This window comes from Salmo salar, chromosome 21 (assembly GCF_965601325.2).
Source record: "Salmo salar chromosome 21, fSalSal1, whole genome shotgun sequence".
Classification (NCBI taxonomy): domain Eukaryota; kingdom Metazoa; phylum Chordata; class Actinopteri; order Salmoniformes; family Salmonidae; genus Salmo; species Salmo salar.
The window spans coordinates 54,070,017-54,090,635 of record NC_138311.1 but is presented as its reverse complement, the minus strand read 5'-3'; the positions used below and the strand labels follow the sequence as shown (position 1 = coordinate 54,090,635).

The 20,619-nt window shown below is 44.8% G+C and overlaps 1 protein-coding gene across 2 annotated transcripts in view; it reads right to left on the bottom strand.

The window, feature by feature from the left end:
• Positions 1-16,343, bottom strand: part of LOC106582518 (integrin alpha-V) — an 80,682-nt gene extending 64,339 nt beyond the window's left edge. For both annotated transcript variants that reach the window (XR_014382078.1, XM_014165693.3), the window contains exons 1-2: positions 15,799-16,343; positions 13,476-13,606 (exon numbers count right to left, since the gene is read on the bottom strand). Coding sequence is in view for 1 of the 2 variants with exons in the window: in XM_014165693.3 (XP_014021168.1) it covers positions 13,476-13,606; positions 15,799-15,962 (295 nt within the window). In the remaining variant the exon portion in view is untranslated. The remainder of the gene's footprint in view (positions 1-13,475; positions 13,607-15,798) is intronic.
• Positions 16,344-20,619: the final 4,276 nt, after the last annotated feature.

Genomic DNA, 20,619 nt, shown 5'->3' with positions numbered 1-20,619 from the left:
GTGTAATAGAGTCGGTTATGTTTCCCCTAGTGTAATAGAGTCGGTTATGTTTCCCCTAGTGTAATAGAGTCGGTTATGTTTCCCCCTAGTGTAATAGAGTCGGTTATGTTTCCACATAGTGTAATAGAGTCGGTTATGTTTCCCCCTAGTGTAATAGAGTCGGTTATGTTTCCCCCTAGCGTAATAGAGTCGGTTACGTTTCCCCCTAGCGTAAGAGAGTCGGTTACGTTTCCCCCTAGTGTAATAGAGTCGGTTACGTTTCCCCCTAGTGTAATAGAGTCGGTTATGTTTCCACCTAGTGTAATAGAGTCGGTTATGTTTCCCCTAGTGTAATACAGTCGGTTATGTTTCCACCTAGTGTAAGAGAGTCGGTTACGTTTCCCCCTAGTGTAATAGAGTCGGTTATGTTTCCACCTAGTGTAAGAGAGTCGGTTACGTTTCCACCTAGTGTAATAGAGTCGGTTACGTTTCCACCTAGTGTAATAGAGTCGGTTATGTTTCCACCTAGTGTAATAGAGTCGGTTATGTTTCCCCCTAGTGTAAGAGAGTCGGTTTCGTTTCCCCCTAGTGTAATAGAGTCGGTTATGTTTCCACCTAGTGTAATAGAGTCGGTTATGTTTCCACCTAGTGTAATAGAGTCGGTTATGTTTCCACCTAGTGTAATAGAGTCGGTTATGTTTCCACCTAGTGTAATAGAGTCGGTTATGTTTCCACCTAGTGTAATAGAGTCGGTTATGTTTCCCCTAGTGTAATAGAGTCGGTTATGTTTCCCCTAGTGTAATAGAGTCGGTTATGTTTCCACCTAGTGTAATAGAGTCGGTTATGTTTCCACCTAGTGTAATAGAGTCGGTTATGTTTCCCCTAGTGTAATAGAATTGGTTATGTTTCCCCTAGTGTAATAGAGTCGGTTATGTTTCCCCCTAGTGTAATAGAGTCGGTTATGTTTCCACCTAGTGTAATAGAGTCGGTTATGTTTCCCCTAGTGTAATAGAGTCGGTTATGTTTCCCCCTAGTGTAATAGAGTCGGTTATGTTTCCACCTAGTGTAATAGAGTCGGTTATGTTTCCCCCTAGTGTAATAGAGTCGGTTATGTTTCCCCCTAGTGTAATAGAGTCGGTTATGTTTCCCCCTAGTGTAATAGAGTCGGTTATGTTTCCCCCTAGTGTAATAGAGTCGGTTATGTTTCCACCTAGTGTAATAGAGTCGGTTATGTTTCCCCTAGTGTAATAGAGTCGGTTATGTTTCCCCCTAGTGTAATAGAGTCGGTTATGTTTCCCCTAGTGTAATAGAGTCGGTTATGTTTCCACCTAGTGTAATAGAGTCGGTTATGTTTCCACCTAGTGTAATAGAGTCGGTTATGTTTCCCCCTAGTGTAATAGAGTCGGTTATGTTTCCCCCTAGTGTAATAGAGTCGGTTATGTTTCCACCTAGTGTAATAGAGTCGGTTATGTTTCCCCCTAGTGTAATAGAGTCGGTTATGTTTCCCCCTAGTGTAATAGAGTCGGTTATGTTTCCCCCTAGTGTAATAGAGTCGGTTATGTTTCCACCTAGTGTAATAGAGTCGGTTATGTTTCCCCCTAGTGTAATAGAGTCGGTTATGTTTCCCCCTAGTGTAATAGAGTCGGTTATGTTTCCCCCTAGTGTAATAGAGTCGGTTCTGTTTCCCCCTAGTGTAATAGAGTCGGTTATGTTTCCACTTGCCACTGCAGAAATAGTGCATTCGGAAAACATTCAGACCCTTTGGCTTTTTCCCCACCCCAAAAAATGTACGTTACAGCCTTATTCTAAAATGTATTAAATACAATGTTTTTCCTCAATCTACAAACAACACTCCATAATGATGAAGCAAAAACAGGTTTTTAGAAATGTTTGCTAATTTATTACAAATAAAAAAAAACTGAAATATCTTATTTACATAAGTATTCAGACCCTTTGCTATGAGACTCAAAATTGAGCTCAGGTGCATCCTGTTTTCATTAATCATCCTTGAGATGTTTCTACAACTTGATTGGAGTCCACCTGTGATAAATTCAATTGATTGGACATGATTTGGAAAGGCACACATCTGTCTATATAAGGTCCACAGTTGACAGTGCATGTCAGAGCAAAAACCAAGTCATGAGGTCTAAGGAATTGTCCGTTGCGCTCCGAGACAGGATTGTGTCGAGGCACAGCCGGCCGCGACCAGGAGACCCATGAGGTGGCATGCAATTGGTCCAGCATCGTCCGGATTAGGGGAGGGTTTGGTCGGCCGGGATTTCCTTGTCCCATCGCGCACTAGAGACTCTTTGTGGCAGGCCGGATGCGTGCACGCTGACTTCCGTCGCCAGTTGTACGGTGTTTCCTCCGAAACATTTGTGCCGCTGGCTTCCGGGTTAAGTGAGCAGTGTGTGAAGAAGCAGTGCAACTTGGCGGTGTCGTGTTTTGGAAGACGCATGGCTTTCGACCTTCGACCTCTCCCGAATCCGTACGGGAGTTGCAGCGATGGGACAAGACTGTAACTACCAATTGGATATCACAGAATTGGGGAGAAAAAGTGGTAAAAAATGTTGTTTTTTTTAAATATATATAATTGCAACATTTTTGGGGTGTTATGTACAAATCTGTCGTTCTGCCCCTGAACAGGCAGTTAACCCACTGTTTCTACGCCGTCATCGAAAATAAGAATTTGTTCTTAACTGACTTGCCTAGTTAAATAACGGTCAAATAAATACAAATAAAATTGGCTACACTTTCAGATAGGAGGAGATAGTGAACATCAATACTTCCCAGTCTGATATTAACATGAAAACGGTTGGTCACATTCTGAAATAGTGGGGGGGTCCGGTGGCATGCACCCCTGTGAGATTTTGTTTGTAGAACGACTGAGAAAGTCACTTCTGGTGACTTTTTAATAGGACATTCTACTTCAAAATGAATAAAAATGAATTAATGTTAAATATAATTAAAGCATTATAAACTGATGCAGCATAGTGGCTTTAAATAAATAGGCTGAAACCTGGACATCAGCATTTACCTCTTTGAAAAAAATCACAAAGACTCTGAATGCATCAAATTCTACAATCCTTTTTTTTTTCTGGATAAAACAAAAATGGGGCTTAAGGTGTACACATGCTTCCCATCTGAAAAAAGTTTGGACATTTTTGTGTGTTTTGGTCATCAGGCAAGGTTTTTTTCCAGGCAAGGTTTTTTTTCCAAATTATCGGCTACCAAACTTCGGCTTGCCTCTCGAAGTCTACGCCCCTTCATCAGTGATTGTCAACTGTAGGGGTGACCAGAGTTCCTACTTCTTCTCGATTCAGCCGGAAACTCTATGGAGTCAACATTGCGAACAACAGCAATGACAACTTTGAGCATTGCTCGGGCCAATGGGTATAGAAGTAAGCAAGACGGAAAGCAACATACCGTCTTCACCAGAGGTATTTGGTTGTATTTTCTATTGTAGTCGAGGAAAAGACTAGCCATGTTTGCTAACAATAGCTAGCCAGCTAGCTACTTGTCTGGTTAGTTAGCCTAGCAGCATACTCATGCAGAGATTAAGCAAGCCACCCAACTAAAGATCTTTACAACTTTTTGATCAAAATTTATTTTGTCAGAGAAAGCTTTCCACATTGCTAACACCGAAGTCAAAGTGTGGTATCAAGGTCCAGCTAGCTAAAATGTTGCGAACTTTGGTTTAGCTAGGTTGAGTAGCTAGGCCCGGCCTACTCAACTCTGCTCGACTGTTTGCAATATTATAGTCCATTGTAGGCTTAATTATAGGGTTCATTATATTTGATATGTTGTTCATTGATCGTTTTGGATATATGTACTAAAACAGCACTATACTTTTTAATTTTTCAAGGCACAAACATCAGTGAATGGGGACAGCACCAGGTTTTGTTCTCTGCATCCCAGCGCCGCCTCGTCACGGGCCCAAAAGCGCCGCCTCGTCACTAGCCCAAAAGCGCCGCCTCGTCACTGGCCCAAAAGCGCCGCCTGGTCGTCCGGCCAGATATTTCTGACACTTTAATGATATTTAATTGACACGTGTTATTAACACGTCTCCTCTTAGCAGACACTGTTGTATTGTGGTTCACTTTCAGAGCCCAGATGGTTTCTTTTTTTTGTGTGCTGAAAAAAAAGCTCTGCATCTTCATCTCAATACAAAGTGTTTCATTGCATTCTATTTGAACATCTCGCGCTGACAACGTACCCAGAGAGCTGTGTGTCACAGTACCCAGAGAGCTGTGTGTCACAGTACCCAGAGAGCTGTGTGTCACAGTACCCAGAGAGCTGTGTGTCACAGTACCCAGAGAGCTGTGTGTCACAGTACCCAGAGAGCTGTGTGTCACAGACTTTACAGGCTGGCTTCTACTAGTGGTGTAGTTCCAATCCAAATGAATGCACACAGACGTCATAGAATCAACTTTCATTTTATTAACAAGATTAAAAATCTACATTTTGGTACAAAGTACTTTGGTTCACAGTGCACACAAAGAAGAACTGTATGCATCCATCAAGTGTTATGTGTGTGTGAGCAGTGGAAAACAAAGGCCTATTCTGATTAGCTGGCCTTGGGTTGAGTTGTCCTCTCCTAACCATGTCTTCCTGCCATGGCACACGTCCAGGGGGGAGAGGATGAAGTCCCTGAGCTTATTTCTTGTTTTGCTTGCAAGCTGTGTCACCCTGGCACTTGGAGATGGTTGTCCCCTGCCACAAACCCTCCTCCACTCTCCAGGTTGGTAGTTGCCAGAAGGGAGGGGAGTGTCAGCAAAAAGCGTGAGGGGCACGTATCTTGCGTTTGGCTCATGAGCTTCATCCGTGGAGGACAGGTAGTTGTGGAGGGCCACACAGGTCTTCACAATGTCATTAGCCTTTTCAGCAGTGGTACACACGATTGGCCGAACAACAATCCTAATCCTTGCAGTCGTGACGCCAAATGCATTTTCTATGACTCTCCGACAACGAGAGTGGCGGTAGTATTAGGTAAGTCCAGGTTCATTGAGATGGACACCTGTGAATGAGAGGTGACAAGATAATATATGTCAGATATAAAATATAAACCTATTTTTGGTCAACAACAACAACCAAAACACCATATCATTTTCCAGGAAGCATATTCCAAAAGCCATGATAAAAATGTAATTGCTCATATACAGTGCCTTCAGAAAGTATTCATCCCCATTGACTTATTCCATAGTGTTACAGCCTGAATTAAAAAAAATGTATAAAAATGTATATTTGTTTCTAACCCATACAATACCCACACAATACCCCATAATGACATCACAATACCCCATAATGACATCACAATACCCCATAATGACAAAGTGAAAACATGTTTGTAGAAATGTTTGCAAATTTATTGAAAACGACATACAGAAATATCTCATTTACATAAGTATTCACACCCCTGAGACAATACTTTGTAGAAATCACTTTTGGCAGCGATTACTGTTGTGAGTCTTAGTGGGTAAGTCTCTAAGAGCTTTCCACACCTGGATTATGCAACATTTGTCAATTATTCTTTTCAAAATTCTTCAAGCTCTGCCAAATTGATCATTGATCATTGCTAGGCAACCATTTTCAGGTCTTGCTATTGTCACATTCCTCTTCGTCAGAAGATATGTTGAAATCGCTGTCGGACAAAGTGGACCAATATGCAGCGGATTGCGTGCTCATCATCATTTATTTTAAATGTGACCACGAGGAAAAAACAATAAACAAAACTCATGACAGGAACAGTGTAGCAGGCTAAACAACAGCATTACTAACATACAACTACCCACCATACAAAACAAACATACCCCTGCCACGCCCTGACCAAATAATACAAATAATCCTCTATACTGGTCAGGACGTGACAGCTATAGATTTTCAAGCAGATTTATGTCAAAACTGTAACTTTGACATTATGGGGTATTGTGTGTAGATCAGTGACACAATCTCAATTTAATCAGGCTGTAACAATAAAATATGGAACAAGTCAAGGGGTGTGAATAATTGATGAAGGCACTGTAGATGTGTATGCAGTAACAAGGGAAATAAGACACAGGAAAAAGGTTAAACTGATTCCAACATTGTATTATCAACATACCTGGGTAAGGGTGCATCCGGGTTTGATGTAAGGGGAAAAGTTCATCTCTCAGGACAACATGGACTTGGTGTTGGGCATACGGTGTTGGGCATACCTGGCAGGACAGCTGGTGGTGGTAAATCGAGAATCTTCTGCCGTAATTTGGAACAAAAATAACTCTTAAAACAGTCCACCAGCAATCTCTAGGCCGTATGCCCTTATATCCATCCTCCGTATCTTGCCTACTATTTATGTCTTGCTGGGTAAAGCATATCTAGTAGGGAAATACGTGAATTTCCTTGCCAGTCAAGTGTCTCTCTGTGTACACTATGTTATTCTCCTACGCGTGTCTTTGTGTTCAGTTCTCCTAGCCGAATTTGGCTCGGTGCTAGCCGAACTGAAGCACGATGACTCCTTAAGGTCGTGGCGAGTGCGTGGTAGTGGTGCGTGGCCAATGGCATGGTATCTGACTGAACATTTTAGAGATCTTCTTCTTGGCCGCAGAGACAACATTTTGCTCTTTTTAAAGCAAATTTTCTGCAATTCAACACATTTTGCCTCGGCTTATTTCGTGTTCTTATGCCATCTGAATGACTAACAAAATCAGATGGGGTGGGGTTATGACATTTTTATGCGTTTTAGATTTAGTATTTTCGTTTGTATTTCTGTGTTTTCCCTTTTGTTCTCAAAGAGGATCTGACTTGAAAAAAAAAAACACAGAAAAAGTCCCAGTTTTTTTTCTCTTCCAAATTTCACAATATGATGCATTCATTATATTGCTGCAAAACGCATCATCGTACTGTGAAACATCTGCCGTCTCTACATGGGTGAGGCAAGTGAGACTACGGTTAACATGTCTATAACGTTGTCTTAATATGGGGTGTGTCATGTTGATGTGGAAATTATCCATCTTTATCACAAAACACAAATCACCTGATATGACAAGCCAATGTAAAGCCTGTTGAAATATTCTGTTAGCTGCAATGTTGCACATTTGCTGGTAACGAAATACCACTGGTGCTTGTTCAGGCAGAGTTGAAGTGGTTTCCTGCCTGGTGCCTACAGGGCTAATAATGTGGAGGGTGACCTCAGACCTAGGAACGTGCTGAGACAGCATGAAGACAGAAAACACCTGGTTGTTGCAACAAGCTGAACCTTCCATAGTGTCTCACATCACAGACTATTACTAAAATGGTAACTAAACACCAACTCAAGTAGACCAGATTAGACTGTGGATGCAGAGATTATAGTTAGTTTACAAGCGTAAAACAGTTAATAACAATAATATGGTGAAGGAGCAGAAGAAGATATTGTTTTCTGATAATCACAGCCTTTATAAAGAAGATAGTGTTTCATGATAATCACGATAATCACAGCCTTTATAAAGAAGATACTGTTTTCTGATAATCACAGCCTTTATAAAGAAGATATTGTTTTCTGATAATCACAGCCTTTATAAAGAAGATACTGTTTCCTGATAATCACAGCCTTTATAAAGAAGATACTGTTTTCTGATAATCACAGCCTTTATAAAGAAGATATTGTTTTCTGATAATCACAGCCTTTATAAAGAAGATAGTGTTTCATGATAATCACGATAATCACAGCCTTTATAAAGAAGATATTGTTTTCTGATAATCACAGCCTTTATAAAGAAGATAGTGTTTCATGATAATCACGATAATCACAGCCTTTATAAAGAAGATATTGTTTTCTGATAATCACAGCCTTTATAAAGAAGATAGTGTTTCATGATAATCACGATAATCACAGCCTTTATAAAGAAGATACTGTTTTCTGATAATCACAGCCTTTATAAAGAAGATACTGTTTCCTGATAATCACAGCCTTTATAAAGAAGATACTGTTTCATGATAATCACAGCCTTTATAAAGAAGATACTGTTTTCTGATAATCACAGCCTTTATAAAGAAGATACTGTTTCCTGATAATCACAGCCTTTATAAAGAAGATACTGTTTCATGATAATCACAGCCTTTATAAAGAAGATACTGTTTCATGATAATCACAGCCTTTATAAAGAAGATACTGTTTCATGATAATCACAGCCTTTATAAAGAAGATACTGTTTCATGATAATCACAGCCTTTATAAAGAAGATACTGTTTCATGATAATCACAGCCTTTATAAAGAAGATACTGTTTCATGATAATCACAGCCTTTATAAAGAAGATACTGTTTCATGATAATCACAGCCTTTATAAAGAAGATACTGTTTTCTGATAATCACAGCCTTTATAAAGAAGATACTGTTTCATGATAATCACAGCCTTTATAAAGAAGATACTGTTTCATGATAATCACAGCCTTTATAAAGAAGATACTGTTTCATGATAATCACAGCCTTTATAAAGAAGATACTGTTTCATGATAATCACAGCCTTTATAAAGAAGATACTGTTTCATGATAATCACAGCCTTTATAAAGAAGATACTGTTTCATGATAAACAGAGACACTAGAAACAAAGTCAACTCCATAGTGGCACGCATGGTTAAACTGCTTGGTGATTGTACGGGGAATGATTAAGCCTACTGATTCAGTTCAACTTTTTATTTCAAATAACTTCAGAGAATGGAATGTGATATTCATTGTTATACTACATTGGAACCAAATGTATTGTGTGAAGGTTTGTGCAGATAGAATGAGAGAGAGAGTTGCATTCTGACATATTCGGGAGGATACTTACTAACCTTCAGAGCATACCATCTAGCCAACCACAAAGCTCTGTTCTTGTGTAACCCTGAGTAGAGAAACAGTCTTAGGAACAACAACTAACCCTCCTGGCTAGCCCTACAGCAAAACACATAGAAACATTAACCCTCCTAGCTAGCCCTACAGCAAAACACATAGAAACATTAACCCTCCTGGCTAGCCCTACAACAAAACACATAGGAACATTAACCCTCCTGGCTAGCCCTACAGCAAAACACATAGAAACATTAACCCTCCTAGCTAGCCCTACAGCAAAACACATAGAAACATTAACCCTCCTGGCTAGCCCTACAACAAAACACATAGGAACATTAACCCTCCTGGCTAGCCCTACAGCAAAACACATAGGAACATTAACCCTCCTGGCTAGCCCTACAGCAAAACACATAGGAACATTAACCCTCCTGGCTAGCCCTACAGCAAAACACATAGGAACATCTAACCCTCCTGGCTAGCCCTACAGCAAAACACATAGGAACATCTAACCCTCCTAGCTAGCCCTACAGCAAAACACATAGGAACATTAACCCTCCTGGCTAGCCCTACAGCAAAACACATAGGAACATCTAACCCTCCTGGCTAGCCCTACAGCAAAACACATAGGAACATCTAACCCTCCTAGCTAGCCCTACAGCAAAACACATAGGAACATTAACCCTCCTGGCTAGCCCTACAGCAAAACACATAGGAACAACTAACCCTCCTAGCTAGCCCTACAGCAAAACACATAGGAACATTAACCCTCCTGGCTAGCCCTACAGCAAAACACATAGGAACAACTAACCCTCCTGGCTAGCCCTACAGCAAAACACATAGGAACATTAACCCTCCTGGCTAGCCCTACAGCAAAACACATAGGAACAACTAACCCTCCTGGCCTAAATCAAAACTCCTCCATGTTATGTACTAAAGCAACAGTCTTAAGAGCAACAACCCAGCTCCTCCTTAACCTTGACTCGCGCAACAGTCACAGTCCCAACACCCCCACCCCTCCTCTACAGCCCTGACTGCACCTGGTCAAACATCACATCCACCCATGGGCCATCTACAAGTATAGTTATTATGAGACTCTAGTCTGCTGTAAATCTGTCACTTTAGTCTGTCTAAATCATTTGGAGTAATTATTTTTAGTTTACCAGGTAAGTTGAGAACATATTCTCATTTACAGCAACGACCTGAGGAACAGTTACAGGGGAAAGGAGGGGGGATGAATGAGCCAATGGGAAGCTGGGGATGATTAGGTGACTGTGATGGTATGAGGGCCAGATTGGGAATTTAGCCAGGACCCCGGGGTTAACACCCCTACTCTTACAATATGTACCATGGGTTCTTTAGTCACCACAGAGAGTCAGGACACTGGGGTTAACACCCCTACTCTACAATATGTACCATGGGTTCTTTAGTCACCACAGAGAGTCAGGACCCAAGGGTTAACACCCCTACTCTACAATATGTACCATGGGTTCTTTAGTCACCACAGAGAGTCAGGACACCAGGGTTAACACCCCTACTCTTACAATATGTACCATGGGTTCTTTAGTCACCACAGAGTCAGGACACCAGGGTTAACACCCCTACTCTACAATATGTACCATGGGTTCTTTAGTCACCACAGAGAGTCAGGACACATGTTGGTTTTTTTTAGACCAGAGGAAAGAGTGCCTCCTACTGGCCCTCCAACACCACTTCCAGCATCATCTGGTCTCCCATCCAGGGACCGACCAGGACCAACCCTGTTTAGCTTCAGAGGCCAGACAGCAGCGGGATACGGCGTGGTATGCAGCTGGAATTAGAGAGCGCTCTCAATTTGTTTAGACTTCCCTTGTTCTGTTTTTTAAGGTTTGCCTGTCCACCATGAGTAGACTGACAGAGCTGGGAAAACAAGGACTGACAGAGCTGGGAAAACAAGGACTGACAGAGCTGGGAAAACAAGGACTGACAGAGCTGGGAAAACAAGGACTGACAGAGCTGGGAAAACAAGGACTGACAGAGCTGGGAAAACAAGGACTGACAGAGCTGGGAAAACAAGGACTGACAGAGCTGGGAAAACAAGGACTGACAGAGCTGGGAAAACAAGGACTGACAGAGCTGGGAAAACAAGGACTGACAGAGCTGGGAAAACAAGGACTGACAGAGCTGGGAAAACAAGGACTGACAGAGCTGGGAAAACAAGGACTGACTGGGACAGTGGATGAAATAACAGATCAGGAGGAAGACTTTCAGGACACGTGGTAAGACAGCTAGTTCGGTAATGGCCATGTAGGAGAAAACCCCCTGAGCACACACTAACTAATTACAGTCATTCCCCCCTGGCCCTTGGCTGCTTGGACACAAACACTCACCTAGACCACTGACTGAAGACAGCCTCCCCTCACAGTCTGCAAACACTCACCTAGACCACTGACTGAAGACAGCCTCCCCTCACAGTCTGCACAAACACTCACCTAGACCACTGACTGAAGACAGCCTCCCCTCACAGTCTGCACAAACACTCACCTAGACCACTGACTGAAGACAGCCTCCCCTCACAGTCTGCACAAACACTCACCTAGACCACTGACTGAAGACAGCCTCCCCTCGCAGTCTGCACAAACAGATCAGCCATCACAAAGACACCCATTGTGGCAATGTCGTCACTTCCCGTATAATTACGAGGCCAGGTCACTGAAGCACTGACTGGCAAACCATCAGAAATGGCAGCAACGGTAGGAATAATATGGGGAAAAAAACATTACATGGAAATATATCTGCATGTAGCTTTGAACCTGTTTCCAAGTCACACAGAATAGTGTGGTGCAGACTTTCCCAACAGACTAGTGTGGTGCAGACTTTCCCAACAGACTAGTGTGGTTCAGACTTTCCCAACAGACTAGTGTGGTGCAGACTTTCCCAACAGACTAGTGTGGTTCAGACTTTCCCAACAGACTAGTGTGGTGCAGACTTTAATACTCATTTGGCTCCTGGAACTCAATTAGTCTGTCTATTTTCTGTCTATATAAGGAAAAATATGTTGTTCTGCAGTTGCCTATTAATCACAATAAACAAACCAATGTAACTTCTTACCGATGAACCAAATGTAACTTCTTATCGATGAACCAAATTAACTTCTATTGATAGAGAACGGTGTAAATAGCACAGGAGGTAGAGATGGAGGCCATTGGTTTGGATGGGGACTTGGAGCCCAGAGAGAGATGGAGGACATTGGTTTGGATGGGGACTTGGAGCCCAGAGAGAGAGAGGGAGGCCATTGGTTTGGATGGGGACTTGGAGACCAGAGAGAGAGGAAGGCCATTGGTTTGGATGGGGACTTGGAGCCCAGAGAGAGAGGGAGGCCATTGGTTTGGATGGGGACTTGGAGCCCAGAGAGAGAGGGAGGCCATTGATTTGGATGGGGACTTGGAGCCCAGAGAGAGAGAGGGAGGCCATTGGTTTGGATGGGGACTTGGAGCCCAGAGAGAGAGAGGGAGGCCATTGGTTTGGATGGGGACTTGGAGCCCAGAGAGAGAGGAAGGCCATTGGTTTGGATGGGGACTTGGAGCCCAGAGAGAGAGGAAGGCCATTGGTTTGGATGGGGACTTGGAGCCCAGAGAGAGAGGAAGGCCATTGGTTTGGATGGGGACTTGGAGCCCAGAGAGAGAGGAAGGCCATTGGTTTGGATGGGGACGGAGCCCAGAGAGAGAGGAAGGCCATTGGTTTGGATGGGGACGGAGCCCAGAGAGAGAGAGGCCATTGGTTTGGATGGGGACTTGGAGCCCAGAGAGAGAGGAAGGCCATTGGTTTGGATGGGGAGGGAGGTCATCCACATGGTTGTGGTTGGGTTTCTGAGAGGATCTTTGGCTCATTGTACCGCCTTACAGTGCATCCTAAAAGGCACCCTATTCCCTACATAGTGCACTTATTTTGACCAAAGCCCTTTGATGCACTATCTAGGGAATAGGGTGCCATTTTGTACAAGCCCTTAGTCTAACTTTGGGCTGCCTACCTCTGTACCTCTTACAGACACAGAATGTCAATGAGATCTGGGACAGAATAAACTGCAAAATAGCCTTATGTCTCCCAAAATAGCTTAATTACAGTGGCTGTCTGAATGAGCGTTTGTCATTGACGGGGCTTGGCTTTGTATTGTGTGTTTTTGTTAAGTTTGTGCTGAGTCAAACTCCTAAAATGCAGGGAAGTGCCGTAGTGTAGATATTACTAAACACCTTGACACATATCTGTGTGTAATGGATGATTCAACAAGGGAAATGACTAATGTCGTCTGTTATTCTGCAGAGCAGACAGTCCTTTAAAGGTGATGGAAGTCTTTCTATCACCCCTCCCCGCTATCTCTTTCTGTCTCTGTCTCTCTCAAACTTAACATTGAGCATGTTGGCACATCTCCAATATAGGCGTCCTACATTCCTGGATGAGTCCTAACGTGAGACAACATTTGCCTGTGCTTACTGAACTGTTGTCCTCGTGTCCTCCTATGGAAAGACACATATCTGACTGACATACATTTGATGAAATGTCCAAAACCCCCACACTGATGAAAATGACCCTTGACTGACTCTATTGATCTTCACTTTGGATATCAACTCATAGTGTTCCCTCCCTGTTTGATACAATACAGATATAGATACCAGACAACGTCAGAAATCGATGAACGGGATACTAAAGTAATAGGACCTTCTGTACTCACCAGTATTGTCAAACTGTACTTGGGTACAGTCACTAGTCTTCTGCCATGGGCAGGTATAGACTGCCCCTCGCTCCACCACTGTGGAAGCTGAGGAGGTGTTGGCTCTGGGAGCTCCTATAAGAATGTTTGACCTGAAGAAGAGAAATGTGCTTAAATAAATAAATAAATAAATAAATAAATACAAGAAAACATGCATCACCAGACTTCCTCACCAGACTTCCTCTTCTACTGGAGCCTACAAGGGTCAACAACAAGACTGTCACATGATACATAGAATAAATACTCTACATGACCAAAAGTATGTGGACGCCTGCTCGTTGAACATCTCATTCCAAAATCATGGGCGTTAATATGGAGTCGGTCCCCTCATTTACTGCTATAACAGCCTCCCCTCTTCTGGGAAGGCTTTCCACTAGATGTTGGAACATTGCTGCTATAACAGCCTCCACTCTTCTGGGAAGGCTTTCCACTAGATGTTGGAACATTGCTGCTATAACAGCCTCCACTCTTCTGGGAAGGCTTTCCACTAGATGTTGGAACATTGCTGCTATAACAGCCTCCACTCTTCTGGGAAGGCTTTCCACTAGATGTTGGAACATTGCTGCGGAGACTTGCTTACATTCAGCCACAAGAGTATTAGTGAGGTCAGGCACTGATGTTGGGCAATTAGGCCTGGCTCACAGTCGGCATTTCAATTCATCCCCAATTTGTTTTATGGGGTTGAGGTCAGGGCTCTGTGCAGGCACAGATTTCTGCATGGACCTCGCTTTGCGCACAGGGGAATTGTCATGCTGAAACAGTTAAGAGCCTACCCCAAACTGGTGACACAAATTTGGAAGCACAGAATCGTCTAGAATGTCATTGTATGCTGTAGCATTAAGATTTACCTTCACTGGAACTAAGGGGCCCGAACCATGAAAAACAACCCTAGACCATTATTCTTCCTCCACCAAACTTTACAGTTGCCAATATGCAGTCGGGCAGGTAGCATTCTCCTGGCATCCGACAAACCCAGATTCGTTCGTGGGGCTCCAGAGAACACTTCCACAGTTCCAGAGTCCAATGGCGGTGAGCATCACACCACTCCAGCCGACACTTGGCATTACGCATGGTGATCTTAGGATTGTGTTTGGCTGCTCGGCCATAGAACCCCATTTCATGAAGCTCCGGACGAACAGTTCTTATGCTAACGTTGCTTCCAGAGGCAGTTTGGAACTCGGCAGTGAGTGTTGCAACCGAGGACAGACGATTTTTTTACACGCTACAGCACTTGGCTGGTCCCGTTCTGTGGCCTACCACTTTGCGGCTGAGCCGTTGTTGCTCCTAGACGTTTCCACTTCACAATAACAGCACTGACAGTTGACCGGGTCAACTATAGCAGGGCTGAAATTTTACAAACTGACTTGTTGGAAAGGTCACATCCTATGACGGTGCCACGTTGAAAGTCACTGAGATCTTCAGTACGGGCCATTCTACTGTGAGTGTTTGTCTATGGAGATTGCATGGCTATGTGCTTGATTGTATACATGCAAGTCTGTCCCTGCTCCTGTCCATCTCTTTCTTTCACAGTCCCTTCAGTTGCCCTTAAGTCCTGTTAGTTTGGCTGCTAAGGCTACCTAAGTTATCCCTCACCAATCATATCCCTACCATTCCCAACCAAATCAAAGTTCTTGGAAATGTGCATTTGGACAGTGTACCGACCCACTCCAGTAAGAGTGTTCTCCGGAAGGGGGGACGCTTCGTGACGACTTTTTATTGTCGATAGTAACACTAAATGTCTGAATGTTACGCGTGAATTCGAAATAACCACAACAATATGATTCCATGTCATTCAGATTTACCAAAAGTCATATAAACATCTTAGAATAATTGAAACAGCTGTGTGTGTGTGTGTGTGTGTGTGTGGTGGTGACTATCAAGAGTACAGTGATGAGCCTCAACATCATGTTCTAACAGGACAGATCAGTTCTAAGTATATAACAGGTGAGGGCCCAGGCGGTGAGGGCTCACCAGCCAACCGTTTTAACATGGTCCTTCAGGCGGAAAACCGGATTTAGTGACCAACGGGCGTTTTTTTTTTTTTACATTGTCCGAAATTTCTCCGGATTCAGCACCAATCATTTTTACAATACACCTGTCAGCAACGGGTGTGCTTGAGACACCCTAATCCACTTATACATATTATATAGAAAATATACAAAACTACGTATTGTATTTCAAATAACATAATTCTATGTCATTCAATAAACTAAATAAAAGTAGAAAACATTTAGTTCTAAAAAACCTGACATCCCAAACATTATTATATAAAACTCAGTCTTACTGCTTGGCATCTGGCTGGAAGAAATCCACTGAAAATCCAAAATAACTTCCTTCAGGTCCAGAGAATACATAGGGCTTGTCAATATCCAGATTAAAACAAGTTGTCCATTGTAAACAAGGCAGGATCAAAGCCAAAGATATACAAAGTGTGCCAAGTCGTTCCATCTTGAAGTCCTCAGTGGAGTAGGTAGTCTTAATAACTGAGTATGTGTGGAGATAATACACTACTGTGATGACTTCCCCTTTCTCTTTGTAGTCGTTCTAATGACGATACAGCGACAACCCACACACCATGTGCATGTTAACTCCAACCACTTCAGCAAAACCCCTCACGGATACAAACTTTTACTTCTTCTTCTTCTTTCCGGTGAAAAGATTCCAGTTGGAATCAGTGCGTGTCCTTAAATCCACGCTTCAAGCGATACAATGTAACAAATGTGTGTAAATGGCAACACTACCTCAGTAGCCAACAGCGATGTTTTGTGTTTAGTAGTCTTAAAACCAACTGTACAGGAAGTGCTCGCGTTGTTCCCCATTTAAAAAAAAAGGACTTCCGCAATGTTTCACACTATCCCAACAGCAGTTCTATTGCCTCACCGCCCGCTCCATAGCCATGTATGGAGCTACTGTGTAACAACTGTACTGTACTGGTTTACGACGAAATGTTTCACTTGGAAACACAGAGGCATCGAGTGTTTGGAGATTTTGGAGCCTAATAATCTCGCTCTGGAAATATCACGTGACACTTTTGGAATCAACTCCTCATCTGTGTCATTAGGAAGGGTCAATGAGGGGATTTTGATTACACACTATAGCACACACAGGCAGTATTAAACAAAAAAAGATAACAAAATATTTAACCTTTTATTTAACTAGGCAAGTCAGAAATTGTTATTTACAATGAAGGCCTACCAAAAGGCAAAAGGCCTCCTGCGATGACGGGGGCCTGGGATTAAAAATAAAAATATAGGACAAAATACACATCACGACAAGAGATACACCACAACACTGGGCCAGGGTTGGGGCTCAACCCTGGCCCAGCCAAACTACCTGTGTGCCCCCCCCAAAAAAATGTCTTGGGGCTGCCTCTCAGGCTTCCATGCTAGTCGTGTTCCAATATAACAGTCCCGGTCCTCTCCAGCCTTCCTCCATGGTCCCTCTCCGGCTAAAATCTCCTCCCAAGTCCACGACTCAAAATAACTCCTCTCTAGCTCCTTACCCCGCTGCTTGGTCCGTTGGTGGTGGGAAGTTCTGTAACGGTCGTCGTATGAAATGGACCAAGGCGCAGCGGGTTGAGTGCTCATTTTAACTTTTAATTAGAACACTGAAAACACAAAACAAGAAAACGCACAAACGCACAGCAGTGCAATAACAACTTCCCACAAACCACTTGTGAAAAAAGGGCTACCTAAGTATGACTCCCAATCAGCAACAACGATGTACAGCTGTTCCTGATTGAGAGCCATACCAGGCCAACAAAGAAATACACAACCTAGAAAATCATAGAAATACAAAACCAGAACAATACCCCTAAACCCCGGAACACATAAAACAAACACTCCTCTTACATAAGACATATCCCAACAAACCCCGAACCACATAAAACAAACACCCCCTGCCACGTCCTGACCAAACTACAATAACCAATAACCCCTTATACTGGTCAGGACGTGACAGTACCCCCCCCCCCCCCCAAAGGTGCAGACCCCGGATGCACCTCACAAAAACAACCCCCAAACAAAAATAATCCCAAAACTACATGGGAGGGAAGGGAGGGTGGCCACCGTCACCGACGGTGCTTTTGCAACACCCCCCCTTCCCAATACTCCCCCCTACGGAGGTGGCTCAGGAGCGGGACGCAGACCCCGCTCCACCCCTGGCTCACCCCACTCACATAACGTCTCTAGAGCGAGGTCCCTCTCCGTCGACCCCAGACTGGGGACCCTCGCAACGGGCGACTCTGGCTGCGTCGTACTGTAGGGCGACTCTGGCTGCGTCGTACTGTAGGGGGACTCTGGCTGCGTCGTACTGTAGGGCGACTCTGGCTGCGCCGGCTCCAGACTGTAGGGCGACTCTGGCTGCGCCGGCTCCGGACTGTAGGGCGACTCTGGCTGCGCCGGCTCCGGACTGTAGGGCGACTCTGGCTGCGCCGGTTCCGGACTGTAGGGCGACTCTGGCTGCGCCGGTTCCGGACTGTAGGGCGACTCTGGCTGCGCCGGTTCTGGACTGTAGGGCGACTCTCGCTGGCTCCGGACTATGGGCCGTCTCTGCCTGCTCCGGACTGTGGGCCGTCTCTGCAGGCTCCGGACTGTGGGCCGTCTCTGCAGGCTCCGGACTGTGGTCCGTCTCTGCAGGCTCCGGACTGTGGGCCGTCTCTGCAGGCTCCGGACTGTGGGCCGTCTCTGCAGGCTCCAAACTGTGGGCCATCTCTAGACGGGGTACTGTCGCCGGACACTCTGGACGGGGCACTGTTGCCAGACACTCTGGACGGGGCACTGTTGCCGGACACTCTGTACGAGGCACTGTTGCCGGAAGCTCTGGACGAGGCACTGTTGCTGGAAGCTCTGGACGGGGCACTGTTGCCGGACACTCTGTACGAGGCACTGTCGCCGGAAGCTCTGGACGAGGCACTGTCGCTGGAAGCTCTGGACGAGGCACTGTCGCCGGAAGCTCTGGATGGGTTACTGTCGCCGGAAGCTCAGGACGGGGACTGCGCACTGAAAGCCTGATGCGTGGGGCTGGATTAGGAGGCGCCAGCCTAAGGACATGCACCACAGGGCTAGTGCGAGGAGCAGGAGCAGGACGAGTTGGACAGGCTGACGCACTGGAGGCCTCGAGCGCAGGACTGGCACCACCCCTACTGGCTGGGTGCCCGCTTCCCCCTGGCAAATGCGGGATGCTGGCACTGAGCACACTGGCCTGTGAATGCTCGGCGTCGACGCCGTGCGCATCACCCCATAACACGGGGCCTGACCAGTATCATGCTGCCTCCGGTAAGCATGGGGAGTTGGCTTGGGACTCAACCCTGGCCCAGCCAAACTACCCGTGTGCCCCCCATTTTTTATTTATTGTGGCTGCCTCTCAGGCTTCCATGCTAGTCGTGTTCCAATATAACAGTCCCGGTCCTCTCCAGCCTTCCTCCATGGTCCCTCCCCGGCTAAAATCTCCTCCCAAGTCCACAACTCAAAATAACTCCTCTCTAGCTCCTTACCCCGCTGCTTGGTCCGTTGGTGGTGGGAAGTTCTGTAACGGTCGTCGTATGAAATGGATCAAGGCGCAGCGGGTTGAGTGCTCATTTTAACTTTTAATTAGAACACTGAAAACACAAAACAAGAAAACGCACGAACGCACAGTAATACAGGCTAACACAGCAGTGCAAAAACAACTTCCCACAAACCACTTGTGAAAAAAGGGCTACCTAAGTATGACTCCCAATCAGCAACAACGATGTACAGCTGTTCCTGATTGAGAGCCATACCAGGCCAACAAAGAAATACACAACCTAGAAAATCATAGAAATACAAAACCAGAACAATACCCCTAAACCCCGGAACACATAAAACAAACACCCCTCTTACATAAGACATACCCCAACAAACCCCGAACCACATAAAACAAACACCCCCTGCCACGTCCTGACCAAACTACAATAACCAATAACCCTTTATACTGGTCAAGACGTGACACCTAACTACTTATATTGCAACTATAAGTGTCCCCCCCCCCCCCCCCCCATCCTAAGGGTTAATTACTATTACATATAGAATATAGAGCCAAAATATGATAAGTGTTTATTTATTAGGCTACATATAATTCAATAGAAGAAACTAGAGAGAGAAGGAGAGAGAGAGACTGCCAGTAACTTAATGTTTTGGCTGTAGCCAATGGTAACATTAAGGAACTGGGAGTCTCTCTCGCTCTGTTTTTTTAATCTATTGAATTCAATATTACAACCTTCTGTGTTTGTCGAAGAACGATGCCGAGGGAGACTTTTGTCGTGCCCTCTTCACGACTGTCTTGGTGTGTTTGGACCATGCTAGTTTGTTGGTGATGTGGACGCCAAGGAACTTGAACCTCTCAACCTGCTCCACTACAGCCCAATGAGAATGGGGGCGTACTCAACCCTCCTTTTACTGTAGTCCACAATCATCTCTTTTGTCTTGATCACGTTGAGGGAGAGGTTGTTGTCCTGGCACCACACGGCCAGGTCTCTGACCTCCTCCCTATAGGCTGTTTCATCGTTGTTGATGATCAGGCCTACCACTGTTGTGTCATCAGCAAACTTAATGATGGTGTTGGAGTCGTGCCTGGCCGTGCAGTCATGAGTGAACAGGGAGTACAGGAGGGGACTGAGCACGTACCCCTGAGGGGCCCACGTGTTGAGGATCAGCGTGGTGGATGTGTTGTTACCTACCCTCACCACCTGGGGACGGCCCGTAAGGAAGTCCCAGATCCAGTTGCAGAGGGAGGTGTTCTGTCCCAGGGTCCTCAGCTTATTGATGAGCTTTGAGGGCACTATGGTGTTGAACGCTGAGCATACTCACATAGGTGTTCCTTTTGTCCAGGTGGGAAAGGGTAGTGTGGTGTGCAAAAGAGATTGCATCATCTGTGGATCTGTTAGGGCGGTACGTAAATTGGAGTGGGTCTAGGGTTTCTGGGATAATGGTTTTGATGTGAGCCATGACCAGCCTTTCAAAGCACTTCATGGCTACAGACGTGAGTGCTACGGGGCGGTAGACCCTCTGGAAATTCTACCCCTTCTGCTACTACCCCTATGGACATTCTACCCCTTCTGCTGCTACCCCTATGGATATTCTACCCC